Source organism: Salvelinus namaycush, chromosome 4, assembly GCF_016432855.1.
Source record: "Salvelinus namaycush isolate Seneca chromosome 4, SaNama_1.0, whole genome shotgun sequence".
Classification (NCBI taxonomy): Eukaryota; Metazoa; Chordata; class Actinopteri; order Salmoniformes; family Salmonidae; genus Salvelinus; species Salvelinus namaycush.
Genome location: NC_052310.1, coordinates 66,749,035 through 66,773,812, shown reverse-complemented (window position 1 = coordinate 66,773,812; position 24,778 = coordinate 66,749,035). Strand labels below are relative to the sequence as shown.

Genomic DNA, 24,778 nt, shown 5'->3' with positions numbered 1-24,778 from the left:
CTTGTTAAATCCAGTGTGCCTTGCAAAAGTGATTACTGTCCTCGTTATAAAATTATCAACTTTACCCTGTATAACTAAAGATGACCATACAGTATACACCGAGTGTACAAAACATTAGAAACACCTGTTCTTTCCATGACATAGACTGACCAGGTGAATCCAGGTGAAAACTATTATCCTTTATTTACTGAAAGAATGTCATATGAGCAAAATCATTTTGTGAACCGGCGATTCTTAACGTTTGAAAATATTCTTACATTTTTTTATGCTATATTTGGATTGGTTTGGGGTTGGCGGACCGATCCACTCATATCTTAAAAATGTGAATCGGTGACAGATGCATACTGGTGAATCGTTACATCCTTATTAGATACACAAACTCATCACCACGCACGCACGCACACACCCACCTACCACACATGTTGCAGTTGTATTTTTGTGCATTCAAATTGCCATTGTCTGGGTTTGTTTACATCCCTGTTAGTGAGCATTTCTTATTTGCCAAGATAATCCATCCACCTGACAGGTGTGCATATCAAGAAGCTGATTAAACAGCATGATCATTACCCAGGTGCACCTTGTGCTGGGGACAATAAAAGGCCACTCTAAAATGTGCAGTTCTGTCACACAACACAATGCCACGGATGTCTCAAGTTTTGAGGGAGTGTGAAATTGGCATGCTGACTGCAGGAATGTCCGCCAGAGCTGTTACTAACTCATTTAATGTTAATTTCTCCACCATAAGCCCCCTCCAACGTCGTTTTAGAAAGTTTGGCAGTACATCCAATCGGCCTCACAACCACAAACCATGTGTATCATGTCGTGTAGTCGAGCAACTTGCTGATGTCAACGTTGTGAACAGAGTGCCCCATGGTGGCGGTAGGGTTATGGTATGGGCAGGCATGTATTTTATCGATGGCAATTTGAATGCACAAAAATAAAAAAAATTCTAAGGTATCTGTGACCAACAGATGCATATCTGTATTCCCAGTCATGTGAAATCCATAGATTAAGGCCAAATTAATTTATTTCAATTGACTGATTTCCTCATGTGAACTGTAACACAGTAATATCTTTGAAATTGTTGCGTTTATATTTTAGTTCATTATATATATATAATAAAATACCGGAAATAAGAGAAGACGCTATATAGCCTTCAAACATGAAGCAGTTCTTCATGGAAGAGTGGGTCAAAATTCCTCCACAGCGACGTGAGAGACTGATCAACAACTATAGGAAGCGTTTGGTTGGAGTCATTGTTGCTAAAGTTGGCACAACCAGTTATTGAGTGTAAGGGAGCAATTAATGTTTCACACAGGGACATTAGGTATTGCATAACTTTGTTTAGGAAATAAATTAAATAAGTACGTAGCTGTTTCATTATTTGTTCACTCAGGTTCCCTTGATCTAATATTAGGTTTTGGTTGAGGATCTGATAAAATTCAATATCAAAAATATGCTAAAGTAGAGAAAATTAGAAAGGGGGCAAATACTTTTTCACAGCACTATAGCTATATAAAGTTTAATATAGTAGCCAGAGAAAACATGCTGATCATTTATCACACATAGCCATACTCAGATACTGCAGTAAAGTAATACAATGCTGTAATACAATATGCATAACTACATAATTGACTACAGTTCCGACAATCCTTTTCGCCCAAGCAGTAAGAACGTTTGTAAAACAGGCCAATGGTTCTTGCTATCTGGAATCCCTGGGACGTCCCTACCCCCCATTGAAGTTTACATTTAAATGGTTAAGGTAAGGATTAAGGTAGGTTAACGACCTCAACCCCGTATCCGGGATCACCCCCCACCCCCCCCCACACTGATTAGCATCGCTAGCATAGCGTCACAATTAAATAGTAGCATCTAAATATCATTAAATCACAAGTCCAAGACACCAAATGAAAGATACAGATCTTGTGAATAAAGCCACCATTTCAGATTTTTAAAATGTTTTACAGGGAAGACAAAATATGTAAATCTATTAGCTAACCACGTTAGCAAAAGACACCACTTTCCTAACTCCATCAGTTTCTTACTCCATCAGGTGCTATCACCAATTCGGCCAAATAAAGATATTGATAGCCACTAACCAAGAAAAAACCTCATCAGATGACAGTCTGATAACATATTTATTGTATAGGATAGGTTTTGTTAGAAAAATGTGCATATTTCAGGTATAAATCATAGTTTACAATTGCACCCACCATCACAACTCGACTAGAATAAATACACAGAGCAACGTGTATTACCTAATTACTAATCATAAAACATTTCTTAAAAATACACAGCTCACAGCAATGGAAAGACACAGATCTTGTGAATTCAGACAATATTTCAGATGTTCTAAGTGTTTTACAGCGAAAACACAATAAATCGTTATATTAGCATACCACATATGCAAACGTTACCCGACCATTGATTCAAGCCAAAGAGAGCGATATCGTTATCATCGCCAAAATATATTAATTTTTTCACTAACCTTCTCAGAATTCTTCCGATGACACTCCTGTAACATCATATTACAACATACATATAGAGTTTGTTCGAAAATGTGCATATTTAGCCACAAACAACCGTGGTTATACAATGACAATACTAGCAAAACTAGCCTGAAAATGTCGGACGCCATCTTTCACAGTGATCTTGTCTCATGGATAACTATTCATAAACTTGACTAAAAAAATATAAGTTGGACAGCTATCGAAAGACAAATTAGTTCTTAATGCAATCGCTGAATTACATTTCTAAAATGATCCTTACTGTGCAATACAGGGTTCGCCAAGCGAAGCTATACCAAAGAAAATGGCGGAATATGCGTTTAAAATTTTTCGACAGAACAACGATTTATCATCTTAAATATTTCTTACTATGAGGTGATCTTCCATCAGAATCTTGGGCAATGTATCCTTTCTTGGGTCTAATCTTCTTTTGGTCGAAAGATGTCCTCTGTCCGTCGAAATGCCCACTAACGTTCGACCGGGACCCCGAAACGTGCCCAAAGCTTCAAAGAGCATCACATAGAAATGCCTCAAAATCGCACTAAACGGATATAAATTGCTATAAAACGGTTTAAATGAACTACCTTATGATGTTTTTAACACCTATAACGAGTAAAAACATGACCGGCGCTATATTACTGGCTAAACCAAGGCTTGGAAAAAGGCCAGTCCGACGTCCTTCTTGCATTGAGCGCAGGGTCCAAAAGAACGCTACTTCCGTTATTTGGTGATTTATAGAGGCACTGATTGCGCAATCGACTCCATTCAAATTGTCACCACTTACTGACATCTAGAGGAAGGCGTGGGCAGTGTTTGTATCCTCATAGGATTTACAGGGACTTTAAAACTGATCTGGAACCAGAGGCCAAGATTTCTGAAATCTCACACACTGGGAGGAAAAGTGCTGTAGAATGAGTTCTGTTTCACTCAGAGACATAATTCAAACGGCTATAGAAACTAGAGAGTGTTTTCTATCCAATAATAACAATAATATGCATATTGTACGAGCAAGAATTGAGTACTAGGCAGTTTAATCTGTAGAGCAAATTATGCTAATGCGAAACAGCACCCCCTATAGTGGCAAGAAGTTTTAAGCAATGGTTAGGGGTTAGGGTAGGGACGTCCCAATGATTCCACATAGCACAAACCATAGGCCAATGTCTCACACCAAAGATGGTGGATAAATGAAGATAGTACACTCAGGCCTTATACCATTGAAAAAAAACTGTCAGTGCCGGTCTACATAACATGGTGCATCTTAGCTGGGTCTGGTCTACTTAGTTCATCGACTTTCATTGAACCAAAAAAAAAAACAGCGAGTGGGATGTCTCGCTTCCTTTTCCGTCGCTGGCTCACACTGTCTGATCGAAGTTAGTAGCTTTTCAGCTGCCAGCCGTAGCCCATTATTTAAGTGCCGCTGAGAATTCTTTGCATTACAATTGAAAAATTACCCATTTCCAGAACGTTTTGCAAAGTGTGCAATTGTAATATTGCTCTTTGCACGGACACACACGGTTCAAACGCAAAAAGGCTCCAAGTGCATAAAGATCGCTGCTTGTATTTTGCATCTTTATTGCAAAGCAAGCCGCTGAAGCAAGCTCCCGTGCGAGAGCGATGGAGGGAGGGAGTGAGAAAGAAGGCAAAGTCTTTTGTGCTTCCCCTCCCCCCGATCAAAGTAAAGGGGAAATGTCTCAGCCAAAGGGAGGTAAGAATATTACATGCGATCTGTGCAAAAATACTGATATGCAATCAGCTCTGCATTGTCTGCAGGTTGGATATAGTCAATGCATTTTAAAGTTTGATACGTTAAAAGGGTCAGCATTTCCTGTTTAGATATTTTATTTTGCAGAGTTCCTGGTAAGACGATGATGTCTAACAATCATTGCTCATTTTTACGGTATTTGCAGTCCTCTTGTACCAGAGATGTTATAGCGTAGATATAGCTGTCATACAGTCAGCAACACACTGCAGACATAACATTGCAACGCCTTTAAAGCATGCACTATCCATGCACATTTCGACGAGATGTTGCCTGTGCAAGGTAATACATCAAATGCATGTATTGCACTGCATTTGCACTTTCACACAAGGTGCATCCATTAACTGCGAACTGTGCGTACAGTATTGTGCATGCGTTGTACCCAGGTCAAGTTCAGTTCAAACGGCTTTTGAAAATCACACAAGTTACTCTGACCATTTTCTTCTTGTTGCGGTTTTGTTTTCACTGTCAGTGGTGCGTAATGGAAAATTATTGGGACGCCTCGTCCTAGTGACTGAGCTTTGATCCTGCAGTAATAAATAATGTAGACATTTAAAAAAAATAAAAGCTACATTTAGATTTGCTGTGTGAACGTCTACTGATGCAAACAGCCAAAGGAACAGGGAAATAGGCTATTCAAATACGAGTCTCCAAGCAAAAATGTCCTTGCCACAGTCAGTAAGTAGCTAGTAGAATATTTTATGTCAGCTCTAACAGCTTTCCCTTACGAAAACAGATTGCAGTATGCTGCAAATAGTGCTTACAAAATACGTTTTTTGTTATTGCAGTAATTTTACAGTGTTACGCCATAGCAACAATTACTGTGTCCAAAATATCAGTTGACTGCAGTTACTGCACTTTTACTGAAGTTTCAAAACGGCAATCTTTTTTTTGTAAGGGAATTCTCTCAAGACCACTGCACAAAACTAAGCCGAGAGACAATAATCAGAACCAACTTCTATAACCCTCTGGAATGCATTTCTACTGACCTAATGAATCCACAGGTGTCAAATGTATTCTATGGCAGGATGAGTGTCTGCAGGTGTGCGCTGCTCCCTTGTGCTTGGTTAATTAATGATTACTGATTTAATGATTACTGGTCACTGATTAATTAGGAGCTCCCCTCACCTGGTTGTCTAGGTCTCCATTGGACACACATTAAAAGATAAACCAGCAGACGCTGGGCACTCCATGGAATTAGTTTTACACCCCTGATCTAATCTTTTCAGACAGGATTTGCATCATTGAAAGTCTTGGAGTGTTTTCACACCACATGCCTAATTTATTTATTACTCCTATAATAAGATTAGCATAGCCAGGAGTACAAATATCGGATGTGTCACAAAGGGCACCATATTCCCTCTAGTTACATGGAACACAAACCGGCTGCGCATGCTGTCGTGCATACATTTATTTTGCCCCCCCACAACAAACACGATCACGACATGCAGGTTAAAATATCAAAACAAACTCTGAACCAATGACATTAATTTGGGGACAGGTCGAAAATCATTAAACATGTACGGCAATTTAGCTAGTTAGCTTGAACTTGCTAGCTAACGTTAATTTGTCCTATTTAGCTAGCTTGCTGTTGCTAGCAATTTTTATTTATTTTTAATTTTACCTTTATTTATACAGGTTTTTTCTCATTGAGATAATATCTCTTTTCCAAGAGAGACCTGGTCCAATAGCAGCAGGGGGAACAACGTTTCAGACAAAACAACTTACATACACTAACACAACATTAAACAAAACTATAAAGACACATACTGTACAACAATTACATATTACATTAAAAACACAAACATCTTGACTAAAAACAGCTGGCCTAAAAACAATTACACTCTTCTATGATATATACATCGATCAAGTGTTTAAACTCCACCAATGAAACTAGATCATCACATTTTTAAATGTTCAGGAGAGAATTCCAGGACCACGGTGCTAAGTAACTAAAACTATTTCTACCATGACCTGTTCTAATTTTTGGTACTGTTAGAAGCAAATCAGAATGGGACCGTAATTGATATTTATTTACTGACCTGACTAAAAAAGAACAGAGATAAAATGGCATTTTATCCAATATGGCCTTATAAATCAGTGTATACCAGTGTTTAAGCCTACGCAAGGTCAATGACGACCAGCCAACAAACAGCGCTGTAGAGATCACAATGATGTGTTAGACGTTTCTGATTTGTAATGAACCTGAGGGCTGCATGATGCACTGAATCAAGTGCTCTCAGGGTAGTGGCTGAGGCCTGCATATATATAACATCACTGAAATCTAAAACCAACAGTAATGTACATCGTACCAGCTCCTTCCTGGCCTCAAAAGAAAAACAAGCCTTATGCCAGTAATAAAATCCTATTTTCAGCTTGAGCTTCAGCTTGAGCTTCAAGTTCTCTACATGCACAGTGAAGCTCAGCTTATCATCCACCCACACACCCAAATATTTGTACACTTTAACTTGCTCTATAGTATGTCCAGCCAATGTAGCAATGACATGATTTGTAACATGCCTGGCATTTGAAAATACCATGCATTTTGTTTTACCCGAATTTAGAATCAGCTTTAAATCATACAGATTCTGTTGTATGATGTTAAATGCTCTTTAGGAATTTTCAAAAGCTAAAGATAAACTACTACCACTTGAATAAAGAACCGTATCATCTGCATAAAAATAAGATTCAATACGGATTCAATAAGATCCCCAATGTTGTTGATATACAAAATTAACAAAATTAACAGTGGGCCCAAAATAGAACCTTGCGGAACACCTGAGCACACCTTTATGGACTCAGATTTACATCCATCCGCCATTACACATTGTGTACGATTTGATAGGTAATTTATAAACCTATCTAGAGCATGACCAGTAACTCCACAACATTTTAACCTTTGCACTAACACAGCATGGTCCACGGTGTCAAAAGCCTTCGACAAATCAATAAAAACAGGCACACAATGTAACTTCTTATCAAGAGCACAGTGGATGTCATTTAAAACCTTCAATGTTGCTGAAACAGTCCTGTGTCCAGACCTAAAACCTGATTGCATTCCATTTAAGATGTTGTTTTCTTGGAAGTAGGTCTTTAGCTGCCTACTAACTAAGGACTCCAGTACCTTTGACAGTACAGACAATTTTGATATGGGTCGATAGTTGTCAAGTAGCGAGGGATCTCCACCTTTCAGGAGAGGCAGTACATCCTGGGATATAAACATTGAGTTGTTATTTTACCTGAAATGCACAAGGACCTCTACTCCGACAATTAATCCACACATAAAACGGCCAACCGAATCATTTCTAGTCATCTCTCCTCCTTCCAGGCTTTATCATCTTTGAACTTATATGGTGATCGCATCTAAACTTTCATTGTATTACCACAATAACCGTCAACAAAGTTCGTCTTTCAATCACCCACGTGGGTATAACCAATGAGGAGATGGCACGTGGGTATCTGCTTCAAATCAAATGTATTTATATAGCCCTTCTTACATCAGCTGATATCTCAAAGTGCTGTACAGAAACCCAGCCTAAAACCCCAAACAGCAAGCAATGCAGGTGTAGAAGCACGGTGGCTAGGAAAAGCTCCCTAGAAAGGACAAAACCTAGGAAGAAACCTAGAGAGGAACCAGGCTATGAAGGGTGGCCAGTCCTCTTCTGGCTGTGCCGGGTGGAGATTATAACAGAACATGGCCAAGATGTTCAAAATGTTCATAAATGACCAGCATGGTCAAATAATAATAATCACAGTAGTTGTCGATGGTGCAGCAAGTCAGCACCTCAGGAGTAAATGTCAGTTGGCTTTTCATAGCCGATCATTAAGAGTATCTCTACCGCTCCTGCGGTCTCTAGAGAGTTGAAAACAGCAGGTCAGGGACAGGTAGCACGTCCGGTGAACAGGTCAGGGTTCCATAGCCGCAGGCAGAACAGTTGAAACTGGAGCAGCAGCACAGCCAGGTGGACTGGGGACAGCAAGGAGTCATCATGCCAGGTAGTCCTGAGGCATGGTCCTAGGGCTCAGGTCCTCCGAGAGAGAGAGAGAATTAGAGAGAGCATACTTAAATTCACACAGGACACCGGATAAGACAGGAGAAGTACTCCAGATATAACAAACTGACCCTAGCCCCCCGACACATAAACTACTGCAGCATAAATACTGGAGGCTGAGACAGGAGGGGTCAGGAGACACTGTGGCCCCATCCGATGATACCCCCGGACAGGGCCAAACAGGAAGGATATAACCCCACCCACTTTGCCAAAGCACAGCCCCCACACCACTAGAGGGATATCTTCAACCACCAACTTACCATCCTGAGACAAGGCCGAGTATAGCCCACAAAGATCTCCGCCACGGCACAACCCAAGGGTGGGCGCCAACCCAGACAAGAAGATCACGTCAGTGACTCAACCCACTCAAGTGACGCACCCCTCCTAGGGATGGCATGAAAGAGCACCAGTAAGCCAGTGACTCAGCCCCTGTAATAGGGTTAGAGGCAGAGAATCCCAGTGGAGAGAGGGGAACCGGCCAGGCAGAGACTGGCCGGTTCCCCTCATTTAACACAGTAAATTCATCAGGCTTAAGCCATGTTTCAGTCAGGCCAATCACATCAAGATTGTGATCAGTGATTAGTTCATTGACTATAACTGCCTTTGAAGTGAGGGATCTAACATTAAGTAGCCCTATTTTGAGATGTGAGCTATCACGATCTCTTTCAATAATGGCAGGAATGGAGGAGGTCTTTATCCTAGTGAGATTGCTAAGGCGAACACCGCCATGTTTAGTTTTGCCCAACCTAGGTGGAGGCACAGACACGGTCTCAATGGGGATAGCTTAGCTGACTACACTGACTGTGCTAGTGGCAGACTCCACTAAAGCTGGCAGGCTGGCTAACAGCCTGCTGCCTGGCCTGCACCCTATTTCATTGTGGAGCTAGAGGAGTTAGAGCCCTGTCTATGTTGGTAGATAAGATGAGAGCACCCCTCCAGCTAGGATGGAGTCCGTCACTCCTCAGCAGGCCAGGCTTGGTCCTGTTTGTGGGTGAGTCCCAGAAAGAGGGCCAATTATCTACAAATTCTATCTTTTGGGAGGGGCAGAAAACAGTTTTCAACCAGCAATTGAGTTGTGAGACTCTGCTGTAGAGCTCATCACTCCCCCTAACTGGGAGGGGGCCAGAGACAATTACTCGATGCCGACACATCTTTCTAGCTGATTTACACGCTGAAGCTATGTTGCGCTTGGTGACCTCTGACTCGTTCATCCTAACATTGTTGGTGCCGACGTGGGTAACAATATCTCTATACTCTCTACACTCGCCAGTTTTAGCTTTAGCCAGCACCATCTTCAGATTAGCCTTAACGTCGGTAGCCCTGCGACCTGGTAAACAGTGTATGAACGCTGGATGATTCGTTTTAAGTCTAATACGGGTAATGGAGTCGCCAATGACTAGGGTTTTCAATTTGTCAGAGCTAATGGTGGGAAGCTTCGGCGTCTCAGACCCTGTAACGGGAGGAGTAGAGACAAGAGAAGGCTCAGACGCCGACTCGCTGCTTAATGGGGAAAACCGGTTGAATGTTTCTGTCGGCTGAATGAGCGACACCGGTTGAGCATTCCTACAGCATTTCCCTCCAGAAGCCATGAGAAAGTTGTCCGGCTGCGGGGACTGTGCGAGGGGATTTATACTACTATCTGTACTTACTGGTGGCACAGACGCTGTTTCATCCTTTCCTACACTGAAATTACCCTTGCCTAACGATTGCGTCTGAAGCTGGGCTTGCAGCACAGCTATCCTCGCCGTAAGGCGATCGTTCTCCTGTATATTATGAGTACAGCGACTGCAATTAGAAGGCATCATGTTAATGTTACTACTTAGCTTCGGCTGTTGGAGGTCCTGACGAACCATCTCCAGATAAAGCGTCCGGAGTGAAAAAGTTTAATTAAATAAAAGTTGTGAGGGAAAAACTAAAAATATAAACGGAAAGTAAAAACCGTAAAGTTGTCAGGTAGCAAAGTAAGGTTGGCAACAAAACGCACAGCAACACATCTGCTTCTATAAACCAATGAGGAGATGGGAGAGGCAGGACTTGCAGCGCGATCTGCGTCAGAAATAGGAATGACTTCTACTTTAGCCCTTGGCGTCGTAGACGCTCGCGAGCAGTGTGGGTGCAATAATTGAATAACATGGATTTCTAAATTTATTTTGCGACGCTCGCGCACGTGACGTGTCCGGTCTGGTCAGCATGTTAGGGCCATTACATTTTTTTGGGGGGACCAGTATTTCCAGCATTATCCACTAGGTTTGCTGCAGGTAGAAAATCCTGGGAGATGTTATTTAATTGACACACGCTGTCTACAATCAATCAATATCTGGTTGTGCATGAGCGTTTGGTTGGGGGATCGCCTAAAAGCGACCGTGTACTAGGTTCGGTTTGCTACTAGCAGAACTCCAGGTGAAGTGAACGTCTGTGCTTCGCATACTCCCTTTAAAAGACCTTCGCTGGAAAAAATAGAAAAATGCGGCAATATTACTGTTTGTCCCTCTTGAGATGCCGTAGCAACAACATGGCCAGTATACACTTCCTCCAAATATTTGGAATTAATTTAAGATAAATCAAGATCTGTTATTAATTTATTTTTAAAAAATTGCAGAGGAGGACTTAGTCGTGCAATTTTACATCTAACAAGGATGTTTGATGCAGTATTTCTCAACATTTGCATTTAAACTAGACATCTCTCGTTGAATGACAACAAACACTTAATTGAAGAATCCCTCCCGTCCATAGTTCCCACTCCTACTAGGAGTAGTACTGTTGACTAGTGATGTAATGATTCACCGATATGCATCGTTCCTAACATATATATATATATTTTTTTACACATGGCTGCATCGATCTGCGGACCAAATGTAGCATGCTTCAGTCAGAAAATCTATTCAAACATTACGAATTGCAGATTCCCAATTTTTTTTGCTCATATTACTTTTTTCTACCTTCCGAAAACACTTAATATTTGGTGACAACTGATGCGTCCTCTCCTTCAGTGTCGAACTAAGCATGTAACTGTGTTGACATCCATTGATCTATATGTAATTTTGCATGCCGAACAACCATAGGATATATCAGTAGCCTAGATAAACTGTGCACTGTGCCCAGCTTCGCGCGCTGACCGACAGGATGTAGGCGGCCTGTTCCTGATCTTACACATCTGCACAGCACCTACAGCATTCAAATGTTAAAATTGCGCGATATTATGCTTTATTAGTTGAGTGACAACCTATGTAATTTGCTAGGTTATCTATGCACTGTTGAAAATTGTGTTTTACGGAATAAAAGTAAGCTACCGGAGACACATCTCTTATCTGCCTATACCTGCTGAACAGCACTTACAATATATTTTATTTTGATTGTTCAGGTTCACCATAAGCAATAGTTTTGGTAGTTTTGCTTTAAACAATCAGTGTATATGGTCATTTTTAGATAACATCAAATGTAATTAGTCACATGCGCTGAATACAACCGGTGTAGACCTTACAGTGAAATGCTTACTTACGAGCCCCTAACCAAAAATGCAGTTTAAAAAAAATAAGGACAAGAATAAGAAATAAAAGTAACAAGTAATTAAAGAGCAGCAGTAAAATAACAATAGCGAGACGATTTACAGGGGGGTACCGGTACAAAGTCAATGTCTGGGGGCACCGGTTAGTTGAGTTAATAACTCAACCTACATGTACATATTAAAGGGACTATGCATAGATGATAACAACAGAGAGTAGCAGCGATGTAAAAGAGGGGAGGGGGGGGGGCAATGTTCAGGAGTCCTATGGCTTGAGGATAGAAGCTGTTTAGAAGCCTCTCGGACCTAGACTTGGCGCTCCGGTACTGCTTGCTGTGCGGTAGCAGAGAGAACAGTCTATGACTAGGGTGACTAGAGTCTGAATTTTTAGGGCCTTCCTCTAACACCGCCTGGTATAGAGGTCCTGGATGGCAGGAAGCTTGGCCCCAGTGATGTACTGGGCCGTTCACACTACCCTCTGTAGTGCCTTGCGGTCGGAGGCCGAACAATTGCCATACCAGGCGGTGATGCAACCAGTCAGGATTAGAGGTCGACCGATTACGATTTTTCAACGCAGATATCGATTATTGGAGGACCAAAAAAGGCCGATGCCAATTTTTAAAAACATTTTATATATATATATATATATATATATATATATATATATATATATATATATATATATATAGTGTGTATGTGTAATAATGACAATTACAACAATACTGAATGAACAATGAACACTTATTATAACTAAATATAATACATAAAATCTATTTAGTCTCAAATAATGAAACATGCTCAATTTGGTTTAAATAATGCAAAAACACAGTGTTGGAGAAGAAAGTTAAAGTGCAATATGTGCCATGTAAAAAAGCTAATGTTTAAGTTCCTTGCTCAGAACATGAGAACATATGAAAGCTGGTGGTTCAATATTCCCAGTTCTTCAATATTCCCAGTTAAGACGTTTTAGGTTGTAGTTATTATGGGAATTATGACGTGTCGACTATTTCTCTCTATACCATTTGTATTTCATATACCTTTGACTATTAGATGTTCTAATAGGCACACTAATATTGCCAGTGTAACGGCAGATTTCCTCCTCTTCGTCTGAAGAGGAGGTGTAGCAGGGATCGGACCAAGACGCAGCGTAGTTAGTGTCCATGTTTTAATAATAATCAACTGAACAAGACACAATACAAAATAACAAAAGTGACACTAACCGAAAACAGTCCTATCTGGTGCAATGAACACAAAGACAGAAGACAACCACCCACAAAACCCAACACAAAACAGGCTACCTAAATATGGTTCCCAATCAGAGACAATGAAAAACACCTGCCTCTGATTGAGAACCATATCAGGCCAAATAACAAACCTAAACATAGAAACACAGAACATAGACTGCCTACCCCAACTCACGCCCTGACCATACAAACTAAAGACAAAACAAAGAAAAAAAGGTCAGAAACGTGACAGCCAGCCTAATCTCAGGAGTTGATAGGCTTGAAGTCATAAACAGCGCTGTGATGCAAGCATTGCTAAGAGCTGCTGGCAAACGCAGTAAAGTTAACATGAATGCTTATGAGTCTACTGCCGCCTACCACCGCTCAGACTGCTCTATCAAATCATAGACTTAAATATAATATAATAAACACAGAAATACGAGCCGTTGGTCATTAATATGGTAAAATCCGGAAACTATAATTTTGAAAACAAAACGTTTATTTCAGTGAAATACGGAACCGTTCCATATTTTATCGAACGGGTGGCAACCCTAAGTCTAAATATTGCTGTTACATTGCATAACCTTCAATGTTATGTCATAATTATGTAAAATTCTGGCAAATTAGTTCGCAACGAGCCAGCGGCCCAAACTGTTGCATATACCCAGACTCTGCGTGCAATGAACGCAAGAGAAGTGACACAATTTCCCTAGTTATTATTGCCTGCTAACATTAATTACTTTTAACTAAATACGCAGGTTAAAAAATACACTGCTCAAAAAAATAAAGGGAACACTTAAACAACACAATGTAACTCCAAGTCAATCACACTTCTGTGAAATCAAACTGTCCACTTAGGAAGCAACACTGATTGACAATAAATTTCACATGCTGTTGTGCAAATGGAATAGACAAAAGGTGGAAATTATAGGCAATTAGCAAGACACCCCCAAAAAAGGAGTGATTCTGCAGGTGGTGACCACAGACCACTTCTCAGTTCCTATGCTTCCTGGCTGATGTTTTGGTCACTTTTGAATGCTGGCAGTGCTCTCACTCTAGTGGTAGCATGAGACGGAGTCTACAACCCACACAAGTGGCTCAGGTAGTGCAGTTCATCCAGGATGGCACATCAATGCGAGCTGTGGCAAAAAGGTTTGCTGTGTCTGTCAGCGTAGTGTCCAGAGCATGGAGGCGCTACCAGGAGACAGGCCAGTACATCAGGAGACGTGGAGGAGGCCGTAGGAGGGCAACAACCCAGCAGCAGGACCGCTACCTCCGCCTTTGTGCAAGGAGGTGCACTGCCAGAGCCCTGCAAAATGACCTCCAGCAGGCCACAAATGTGCATGTGTCAGCATATGGTCTCACAAGGGGTCTGAGGATCTCATCTCGGTACCTATTGGCAGTCAGGCTACCTCTGGCGAGCACATGGAGGGCTGTGCGGCCCCACAAAGAAATGCCACCCCACACCATGACTGACCAATCGCCAAACCGGTCATGCTGGAGGATGTTGCAGGCAGCAGAACGTTCTCCACGGCGTCTCCAGACTGTCACGTCTGTCACATGTGCTCATGTGCTCAGTGTGAACCTGCTTTCATCTGTGAAGAGCACAGGGCGCCAGTGGCGAATTTGCCAATCTTGGTGTTCTCTGGAAAATGCCAAACGTCCTGCACGGTGTTGGGCTGTAAGCACAACCCCCACCTGTGGACGTCGGGCCCTCATACCACCCTCATGGAGTCTGTTTCTGACTGTTTGAGCAGACACATGCACATTTGTGGCCTGCTGGAGGTCATTTTGCAGGGCGCTGGCAGTGCACCTCCTTGCACAAAGGCGGAGGTAGCGGTCCTGCTGCTGGGTTGTTGCCCTCCTACGGCCTCCTCCACGTCTCCTGATGTACTGGCCTGTCTCCTGGTAGCGCCTCCATGCTCTGGACACTACGCTGACAGACACAGCAAACCTTTTTGCCACAGCTCGCATTGATGTGCCATCCTGGATGAACTGCACTACCTGAGCCACTTGTGTGGGTTGTAGACTCCGTCTCATGCTACCACTAGAGTGAGAGCACCGCCAGCATTCAAAAGTGACCAAAACATCAGCCAGGAAGCATAGGAACTGAGAAGTGGTCTGTGATCACCACCTGCAGAATCACTCCTTTTTTGGGGGTGTCTTGCTAATTGCCTATAATTTCCACCTTTTGTCTATTCCATTTGCACAACAGCATGTGAAATTTATTGTCAATCAGTGTTGCTTCCTAAGTGGACAGTTTGATTTCACAGAAGTGTGATTGACTTGGAGTTACATTGTGTTGTTTAAGTGTTCCCTTTATTTTTTTGAGCAGTGTATATACTTCTGTGTATTGATTTTAAGAAAGGCATTGATGTTTATGGTTAGGCACATTTGTGAAACGATTGTGCTTTTTTCGCGAATGCGCTTTTGTTAAATCATCCCCATTTGGCGAAGTAGGCTGTGATTCGATGATAAATTAACAGGCACCGCATTGATTATATGCAACGCAGGACAAGTTAGTTAACCTAGTAATATCATCAACCATGTGTAGTTAACTAGTGATTGTGAAGATTGATTGTTTTTTGTAAGATAGTTTAATGCTAGCTAGCAACTTACCTTGGCTCCTTGCTGCACTCGCGTAACAGGTAGTCAGCCTGCCACGCAGTTTCCTCGTGGAATGCAATATCGGCGTCCAAAAATGCAGATTACCGATTGTTATGAAAACTTGAAATCGGCCCTAATTAATCGGGCGTGCCGATTAATCGGTCAACCTCTAGTTCAGGATGCTTTCGATGGTGCAGCAGTAGAACCTTTTGAGGATCTGAGGACCTATGCAAAATCTTTTCAGTCTCCTGAGGGGGAATAGGTTTTGTCATGCCCTCTTCACAAATGTATTGGTGTGCTTGGACCGTCTTAGTTTGTTGGTGATGTGGACACCAAGGAACTTGAAGTTCTCAACCTGCTCCACTGCAGCCCCGTCGATGAGAATGGGGGCGTGTTCGGTCTTCTTTTTCCTGTAGTCCACAATCATCTCCTTTGTCTTGATCATGTTGAGGGAGAGGTTGTTGTCCTGGCACCACATGGCCAGGTCTCTGACCTCCTCCCTATAGGCTGTCTCATCTTTGTTGGTGATCAGGCCTACCACTGTTGTCATCGGCAATCTTAATGATGGTGTTGGAATCGTGCCTGGCCATGTAGGCCTGAGTAAACAGGGAGTACAGGAGGGGACTGAGCACGCACCCCTGAGGGGCCCCTGTGTTGAGGATCAGCATGGCAGATGTGTTGTTACCTACCCTTACCACCTGGGGGCGGACCGTCAGGAAGTCCAGGTTTCAGTTGCAGAGGGAGGTGTTTAGTACCGGGGTCCTTAGCTTATTGATGAGCTTTGAGGGCACTATGGTGTTGAACGGTGAGCTGTAGTCAATGAATAGCATTCTCAAATAGGTGTGACTTTTGTCCAGGTGGAAAGGGCAGTGTGGAGTGCAATGGAGATTGCATCATCTGTGGGTCTGTTGGGGCGGGTTGCAAATTGGAGTGGGTCTAGGGTTTCTGGGATAATGGTGTTGATGTGAGCCATGACCAGCCTTTCAAAGCACTTCATGGCTACAGACGTGAGTGCTACGGGTCTGTAGTCATTTAGGCAGGTTACCTTAGTGTTCTTGGGCACAGGCACTATGGTGGTCTGCTTTAAACACGTTGGTATTACAGACTCGGACAGGGAGAGGTTGAAAATGTCAGTAAAGACACTTGCCAGTTGGTCAGCGCATGCTCGCAGTACACGTCCTGGTAATCCGTCTGGCCCGGCGGCCTTGTGAATGTTGACCTGTTTAACTTCTTGGGGATATAGGGGGTGCTGTTTCGCATTAGCATAATTTGCTCTACAGATTAAACTGCCTAGTACTCAATTCTTGCTCGTACAATATGCATATTATTGTTATTATTGGATAGAAAACACTCTCTAGTTTCTATAGCCGTTTGAATTATGTCTCTGAGTGGAACAGAACTCATTCTACAGCACTTTTCCTGATAGGGAGTGAGATTTCAGAAATGTTGGCCTCTGGTCCCAGGTCAGTTTTAAAGTCCCTGTAAATCCTATGAGGATACAAACACTGCCCACGCCTTCCTCTAGATGTCAGTAAGTGGTGACAATTTGAATGGAGTCGATTGCGCAATCAGGGCCTGTATAAAAGGCCAAAGACCGGATGTACCGTTCTTTTCCTGCTGCACCTGACGCAAGACGGACGTCGGATCTGCTCTCTTTCCAAGCTTGGGTTTAGCCACTTATATGTCGCCGGTCATGTTTTTACTCGTTATAGGTGTTAAAAACATCATAAGGTAGTTAATTTAAACCGTTTTATAGCAATTTATATCCGTTTAGTGCGATTTTGAGGCATTGCTTTGTGTTGCGCTTTGAAGCGCCGGGCACGTTTCGGGGTCCCGGTCGAACGTTAGTGGGCATTTCGACGGACAAGAGGACATCTTTCGACCAAAAGAAGATTAGACCCAAGAAAGGATACATTGCCCAAGATTCTGATGGAAGATCACCTCATAGTAAGAAATATTTAAGATGATAAATCGTTGTTCTGCCGAAAAATTTTAAACGCATATTCCGCCATTTTCTTTGGTATAGCTTCGCTTGGCGAACCCTGTATTGCACAGTAAGGATAATTTTAGAAATGTAATTCAGCGATTGCATTAAGAACTAATTTGTCTTTCGATAGCTGTCCAACTTATATTTTTTTAGTCAAGTTTATGAATAGTTATCCATGAGACAAGATCACTGTGAAAGATGGCGTCCGACATTTTCAGGCTAGTTTTGCTAGTATTGTCATTGTATAACCACGGTTGTTTGTGGCTAAATATGCACATTTTCGAACAAACTCTATATGTATGTTGTAATATGATGTTACAGGAGTGTCATCGGAAGAATTCTGAGAAGGTTAGTGAAAAAATTAATATATTTTGGCGATGATAACGATATCGCTCTCTTTGGCTTGAATCAATGGTCGGGTAACGTTTGCATATGTGGTATGCTAATATAACGATTTATTGTGTTTTCGCTGTAAAACACTTAGAACATCTGAAATATTGTCTGAATTCACAAGATCTGTGTCTTTCCATTGCTGTGAGCTGTGTATTTTTAAGAAATGTTTTATGATTAGTAATTAGGTAATACACGTTGCTCTGTGTATTTATTCTAGTCGAGTTGTGATGGTGGGTGCAATTGTAAACTATGATTTATACCTGAAATATGCACATTTTTCTAACAAAACCTATCCTATACAATAAATATGTTATCAGACTGTCATCTGATGAGGTTTTTTCTTGGTTAGTGGCTATCAATATCTTTATTTGGCCGAATTGGTGATAGCTACTGGTGGAGAGAAAAAATGGTGGACAAAGAAAAATGGTGTCTTTTGCTAACGTGGTTAGCTAATAGATTTACATATTTTGTCTTCCCTGTAAAACATTTTAAAAATCTGAAATGGTGGCTTTATTCACAAGATCTGTATCTTTCATTTGGTGTCTTGGACTTGTGATTTAATGATATTTAGATGCTACTATTTAATTGTGACGCTATGCTAGCGATGCTAATCAGTGGGGGGTGGGTGGGGGGTGCTCCCCAAGTGGGACGCAAGCGTCCCACTGTCCCAGAGAGGTTAAAGGTCTTACTCACATCGGCTGCGGAGAGCGTGATCACTCAGTCTTCCGTAACAGCTGGTTCTCTCATGCATGTTTCAGTGTTATTTGCCTTGAAGCGAGCATAGACGTAGTTTAGCTCGTCTAGTAGGCTCGTGTCACTGGGCAGCTCTCGGCTGTGCTTCCCTTTGTAGTCTGTAATGGTTTGCAATCCCTGCCACATCCGACGAGCGTCAGAGCCGGTTTAGTACAGTTCAATCTTAGTCCTGTATTGACTCTTTGCCTGTTTGATGGTTCATCGGAGGGCATAGCGGGTTTTCTTATAAGCTTTCCGCTCCTTGAAAGCAGCAGCTCTAGCCTTTAGCTCAGTGTGAATGTTGCCTGTAATCCATGACTTCTGGTTGGGGTATGTACGTACGGTCACTGTGGGGACGACGTCATCGATGCACTTGTTGATGAAGCCAATAACTGATGTGGTGTACTCCTCAATGCCATTGGAGGAAACCCGGAACATATTCCAGTCTGTGCTAGCGAAACAGTCCTGTAGCTTAGCATCTGCTTCATCTGACCACTTTTTTTTATTGATCTAGTCACTGGTGCTTCCTGCTTTAATTTTTGCTTGTAAGCAGGAATCAGGAGGATAGAATTATGGTCAGATTTACCAAATGGAGGGCGAGGGAGAGCTTTGTTTGCGTCTCTGTGTGTGTGCAGTAAAGGTGGTCCAGAGTTCCCCCCCCCCCCCTCTGATTGCACGATTTAACACGCTGATAGAAATGTGATAAAACGGATTTATGTTTCCCTACATTTAAAGTCCCCTGCTACTAGGCGCGCCGCCTCTGAGTGAGCGTTTTCTTGCTTGCTTATGACAGAATACAGCTCATTCAATGCTGTCTTAGTGCCAGCCTCTGACTGTGGTGGTATGTAAACAGCTACGAAAAATACAGATGAATACTCTCTAGGTAGATAGTGTGGTCTACAGCTTATCATGAGATACTCTACCTCAGGCGAGCATTAGCTCGAGACTTCCTTAGATATCGTGCACCAGTTGTTGTTTACAAGAATACATAGACCGCCGCCCCTTGTCTTACCAGATGTCACTGTTCTATCCTGCCGGTACATCGTATAACCAGCCAACTGTATGTCGATGTTGTCGTCGTTCAGTCATGACTCCGTGAAGCATAAGATGTTACAGTTTTTCATGTCCTGTTGGTAGTTTAATCTTCCGTAACTTGTCGATTTTATTGTCCAAAGATTGCAGGTTTGCTAGCAGAATGGAGGGAAATGGGGGTTTATTCGATCGCCTACGAATTCTCAGAAGGCAGCCCGACCTGCGCCCTTCGATCTCTGCCTCCTCTTCACGCAGATCATGGGGATCGGGGCCTGTTCCCGAGGAAGCAGTGTATCCTTCATGTCGGGCTCGTCAGAGTCATGAAAGGAAAAAGAGGATTCTGCTAGTCCGTAGTGAGTAATCGCAGTCCTGATGTCTAGAAGTTATTTTCGGTCATGAGAGACGGTACCGGCAACATTATGTACAAAATAAGTTACAAACAACGCAAATAAACGAACAAAAAAACAATCGGTTGGGGACACGTAAAACGTCAGCCTTCATCTCCTGCGCCATTTTAATGATATACAGGATAATGTTGATAATTTAATAACGAGGAATCACTTTCGCGAGGCGCATGCATGGCCAAAGCTGGAGGAGAATATAAGCTCACTAAACTTCTAAACGTTAAAAACCATTCGATTTTGAGATGGGGGTAGAATCCAAACTTGTGCTATATATTCATTGCAAAAAAAAAAAACAGGCTACATTGCCCCTCCCACCCCCTAATCTGATAGTGGTAGTCGGGTCATAGATGCCTAGCCTACCTTATTCACACAAACACACACACATAGTACATACACCATAGACATGCATCATTTACACTCACACACGCACACATACAGAAGTCAGCTCAGACAGATCCAGTTCAGAGGCCCAGCTCATGAGCTCCATCAGCAGCAGATTTGATTTTAATTTAGAATGGAAATGAATGTGTTTATGCATCTAATGTTAGTGCATCATATCGCATTGAACAGAATCGCATAGATTCATTCTCTAATCAAATGGAATAATTTCAAACTTAAACGAATCGTTCCTATATCGGAGCTAGGGTTGCACATTTTGGTGAAATTTCAGAAGTGGAAACTTTCTGTGGGAATTACCAGGAATATATGCAAATTAATATTGATAGTGTTTAAATGTAGATGTTTTTTGCAGTGGATATATTTACCATATATGGAGACAGAAACATTTTACCTTATCATAAATAGACATAACTGCAAATGATTAAATCCTTCCAATAGAAAAAAAAAAAAAAACATTTTAGTTACGGATTTAACTTTAATTAAATGAGTTGACTTTTCACATGGGATGATTTCACTGAACAACAAAAGGGAATATGATCCCCAATGATCCATCGCATCTCCCAAAAACGTTTTCAACATACATCTGTAAAATGATAGTCTAGAAACTAAAGCTTTGGTTGGCTTCCATGTCTTCTCACTGGACCTCCTCAATATCCACCTCTTGAACATCAGACTCAGAGGCCTCATCTTCAGTGTCACTTTCCAACCTTGTTGAGGATGGCTCGTGGTCAGGCTCAAAAAGCCTCAGATTTGCCCAGATGGCCACCAATATTTCAACCCTTGTATCGGTCAGCCTGTTTTGTGCTTTGGTGTGTGTGTTTTCCCAAACAAGGACCAGTTGGCTCTGAGGCGGCTGATGTTGGTGGGATTTGGAGGATGATGGAGGCAACAGGGGAAAGAGCCTCAGATCCACCTCACCTCGAATAGAAGTACTTTTGTCAGAGGTTGCTTGTTGTGAGCGCTGAGGGAATTTTATGCACTTGGCCAGATGATTCTGCATCTTTGTTGCATTCTTCACATATGATTTGGCACAGTATTTGCAAATGTACACCGCTTTTCCTTCTACATTAGCTGCAGTAAAATGTCTCCACACAGCATTTTCCTGTAAAGATGAGAAAAAAAGAGTTAAAAAACATTCAATTCCATGTACATATAAATAGTTAAGCAGTTAGATTATACAACTCCTTTGTAAGATAAATGTTTTAAAATGAAACATGTATGGAACAGGTGAATTAACACTCCTCAGCTAGCAGGCTCAAGCAAGCTAAAACTAACTAGCAGAAATAGTTAGAAATGATTTAAACACACTTTGCTGTAGGCTACTATTTACTAGTTAACAAAAATCATGTATGTCATATAAAATATATTCACCCCACCCAGTATTGTAATCAAAACTTACCAGAAAGCATGTAGTCCTTGGCTCAGACAGTGTAGTAGTGTGGGCTCAATAGCATCTCATTAGTGTGCAAGATCTTGAGAATCAGCTGTACATGTGATGGAAGCGTGCACTGCACATGTGATGGAAGAATGCACTGTGCATGCAGAGGGTTGCAATTTCATTGAATTGGGAATTGTTTAACCAAAATATGCCACAAGACCTAGAATTGCCTTATGTGTATCCCACAAAAAAAGGTTCACTGTTAGCTTAACTTTTTTGATGAATTTAAGCAAAATTCCCGGGCTTAACTTCCCATGGAAAATTTCTGGAAATTTACCGGAAAGTGTCAGACCCTTTGCAACCCTACCCCCAACATAATACATTTTTTTTGTGGACCCGGACAAGCACACCTGATTCTATTTGTCAACTAATCATCAAGCCCTTGACAAGTTGAATCGGGTGTTTTTGTCCGGGGATCCAACAAAAATGTGTGCTGTTGGGGATAGGGCTGTGACGGTAATGGTATTTCGGATGACGTAATTGACCATCTAAATGATTGCAGTGTCCGTAACCGTTCGAATATCGCACATTTTCTCCGCTCCTGTGAATGTACATCCATGGGTGGACTTTCAGCCATTGCGAGTGTACCCATAGGAGCAAAGCATGAAATAAAACCAGGTAGTAAAAGCAGGAAGTGTACCCATCAATATGTGCTGTGATTTGTTGATTCAACTGATCAATAACAACAAAAACATTCCACTGCATGAGCCACATCTGAGATGCGTTCAACAAGGGAAAACGTTTGCGAACCCTAGCTAACATTTAAAAAAGTTTGAAAAGGTAGTGTGTGGCAAATTAAAATGTCGAATATTTTTTTATTTTACCTTTATTTAACTAGGCAAGTCAGTTAAGAACAAATTCTTATTTTCAATGACGGCCTAGGAACAGTGAGTTAACTGCCTGTTCAGGGGCAGAACGACAGATTTGTACCTTGTCAGCTCGGGGATTTGAACTTGCAACCTTTCGGTTACTAGTCCAACGCTCTAACCACTACCCGGCTACCCTGCCACCCCAATGAAGAACAGCGGAAGCACTATGGGTGAGTAAAGGCACTATTTGTCAATTAACTTGCAATTGAACAAATGTTGAACTTTGTTAATTTACTTTTTTTGTTTTTAGCAGAGTAACGTAAACTCACCCCATTCCGTACAAATGTGCGTAACCGCGACATTCAAACGAGGCTACAAAGAAACTAATGGGACTGTAGCGACTGTGTTGACTTCAAAATCGGTGGTGTGAACTAGGTTTCTATTCAAGCATTGATCGACATGGTAATGGTTCTATAGTATTGGAGAAAAGTTGAAAAAAACTGACCCTCCGTTACATCTTGACGTGTCATGTCGTAACGTACAGCACGCATAAAGCAACTATTTCTGTCTTACAATCTCTCTCCACCAGGTGTAGCACTTCTCTCATCGTTTAAAAACAAGAAATGGACAGTGACGGGGGTAAGGGGAGATACCTAGTCATTTTTTTCGTCATCATTGCATGCGATCATCATTCTCAAAGCCGCTGTTTACTTCTAAGATCACTTTAGCACCGCCCTAAAAACCCGATTCAAATTCGACACAAACCTTCAAATAGGTATGTAATGACTCATTATATAAACTCTTAATAGTGTTTTATTTACATTTTAGAGGCGATAAGGTGATAAGTTGGACAGATCGAGTGAAAAAAGCAATTTTCCCACACGACATCTGTCCTTCTCACTATCACACATTAGTTTCACTTCCCCACCCTCCATTTTTAAAAAGACCCGACGGGGCTCATTGCCTGCTTGAATTATGCAGAAACGGGCAGTGTTTAGGTCATGTAATTGATTTTGTTGAAGAAATTGTGCTTTACAATGGTATTGACATTACAGTTGATCTGGAAGTATTACGTTTTTGGGCGCTAAAATAAGGGCAATTGTACGGACCAAGGCGATGTACGAGTTTACGTGAGTTTACGTTAACTAGCTTGGTTACTTAGCTAACTAGAAACTCAAGCAGCCTCGTCTTAGCAAGCTTAGCTGGCTAACATTAGCTAGCTTACTCGCTAACCTTTAGCTAGGCAAACTGTTGGTTTGTTTTGTTCTATTTCAGAATTTAACTGGACCTACTCATCTGTAATGGTTTTGATCAATACATGGAGAAATTCTGAAGACAAATTTGAGAGCCCCGTTACCAAGAAGAGTGATGCCTGGGAAATTGTAGCTCTAATGCTTCAAGAGAAAAAGTTATACTGTGACATGGGAGACATGCGATGCGAAGTGGAGTCTGCACAGGTGTGTGTTGCTATGTAGCTACCTCCTCTTTGTCTTTCTTCTCTTTCTTTCCTTTTGCTAGCTTGTTCTCTCACTTTCAGAGAGAGAGAGAGACTGTCTTAGTGTGGCTCAGTTGGTAGCGCTTGCAACACATTCCCACGGGGGACCAGTATAGAAATGTATGCTCCCTTTTGACTGAAATGGAAATGTTGTTAAAGTTCACTCATGATGCCAAATTGTCTGTCACACAGGTACAAGGCCATCATTGATGGACATCAGAAGACTGGTCAGGGGAGAAGAAAGTGAGAGTTCTACTTCATGGAGGATGCGGTGACCCCCGCAGTCATTATATCATCTTTTCCCACACGCAACACTCACACCAACCCCAACATCACTACACACACAACATACAGCACACAATACTAATTACACTGTCACTCAGCCCAGCACCTCCACAGATACCCCACACACAGCATGCTACAGTAGCACTGAAACCCG

General features: G+C 41.9%; 1 protein-coding gene across 1 annotated transcript in view; it reads left to right on the top strand.

Annotated features, from left to right (window-relative positions):
- The first annotated feature begins 4,121 nt into the window (after positions 1–4,121).
- The window catches only part of map2k6 (mitogen-activated protein kinase kinase 6), a 66,642-nt gene continuing 45,985 nt past the window's right edge, over positions 4,122–24,778 (top strand). Inside the window, exon 1 of the mRNA XM_038990641.1 lies at positions 4,122–4,212. Coding sequence (XP_038846569.1) covers positions 4,122–4,212 — 91 coding nt within the window. The remainder of the gene's footprint in view (positions 4,213–24,778) is intronic.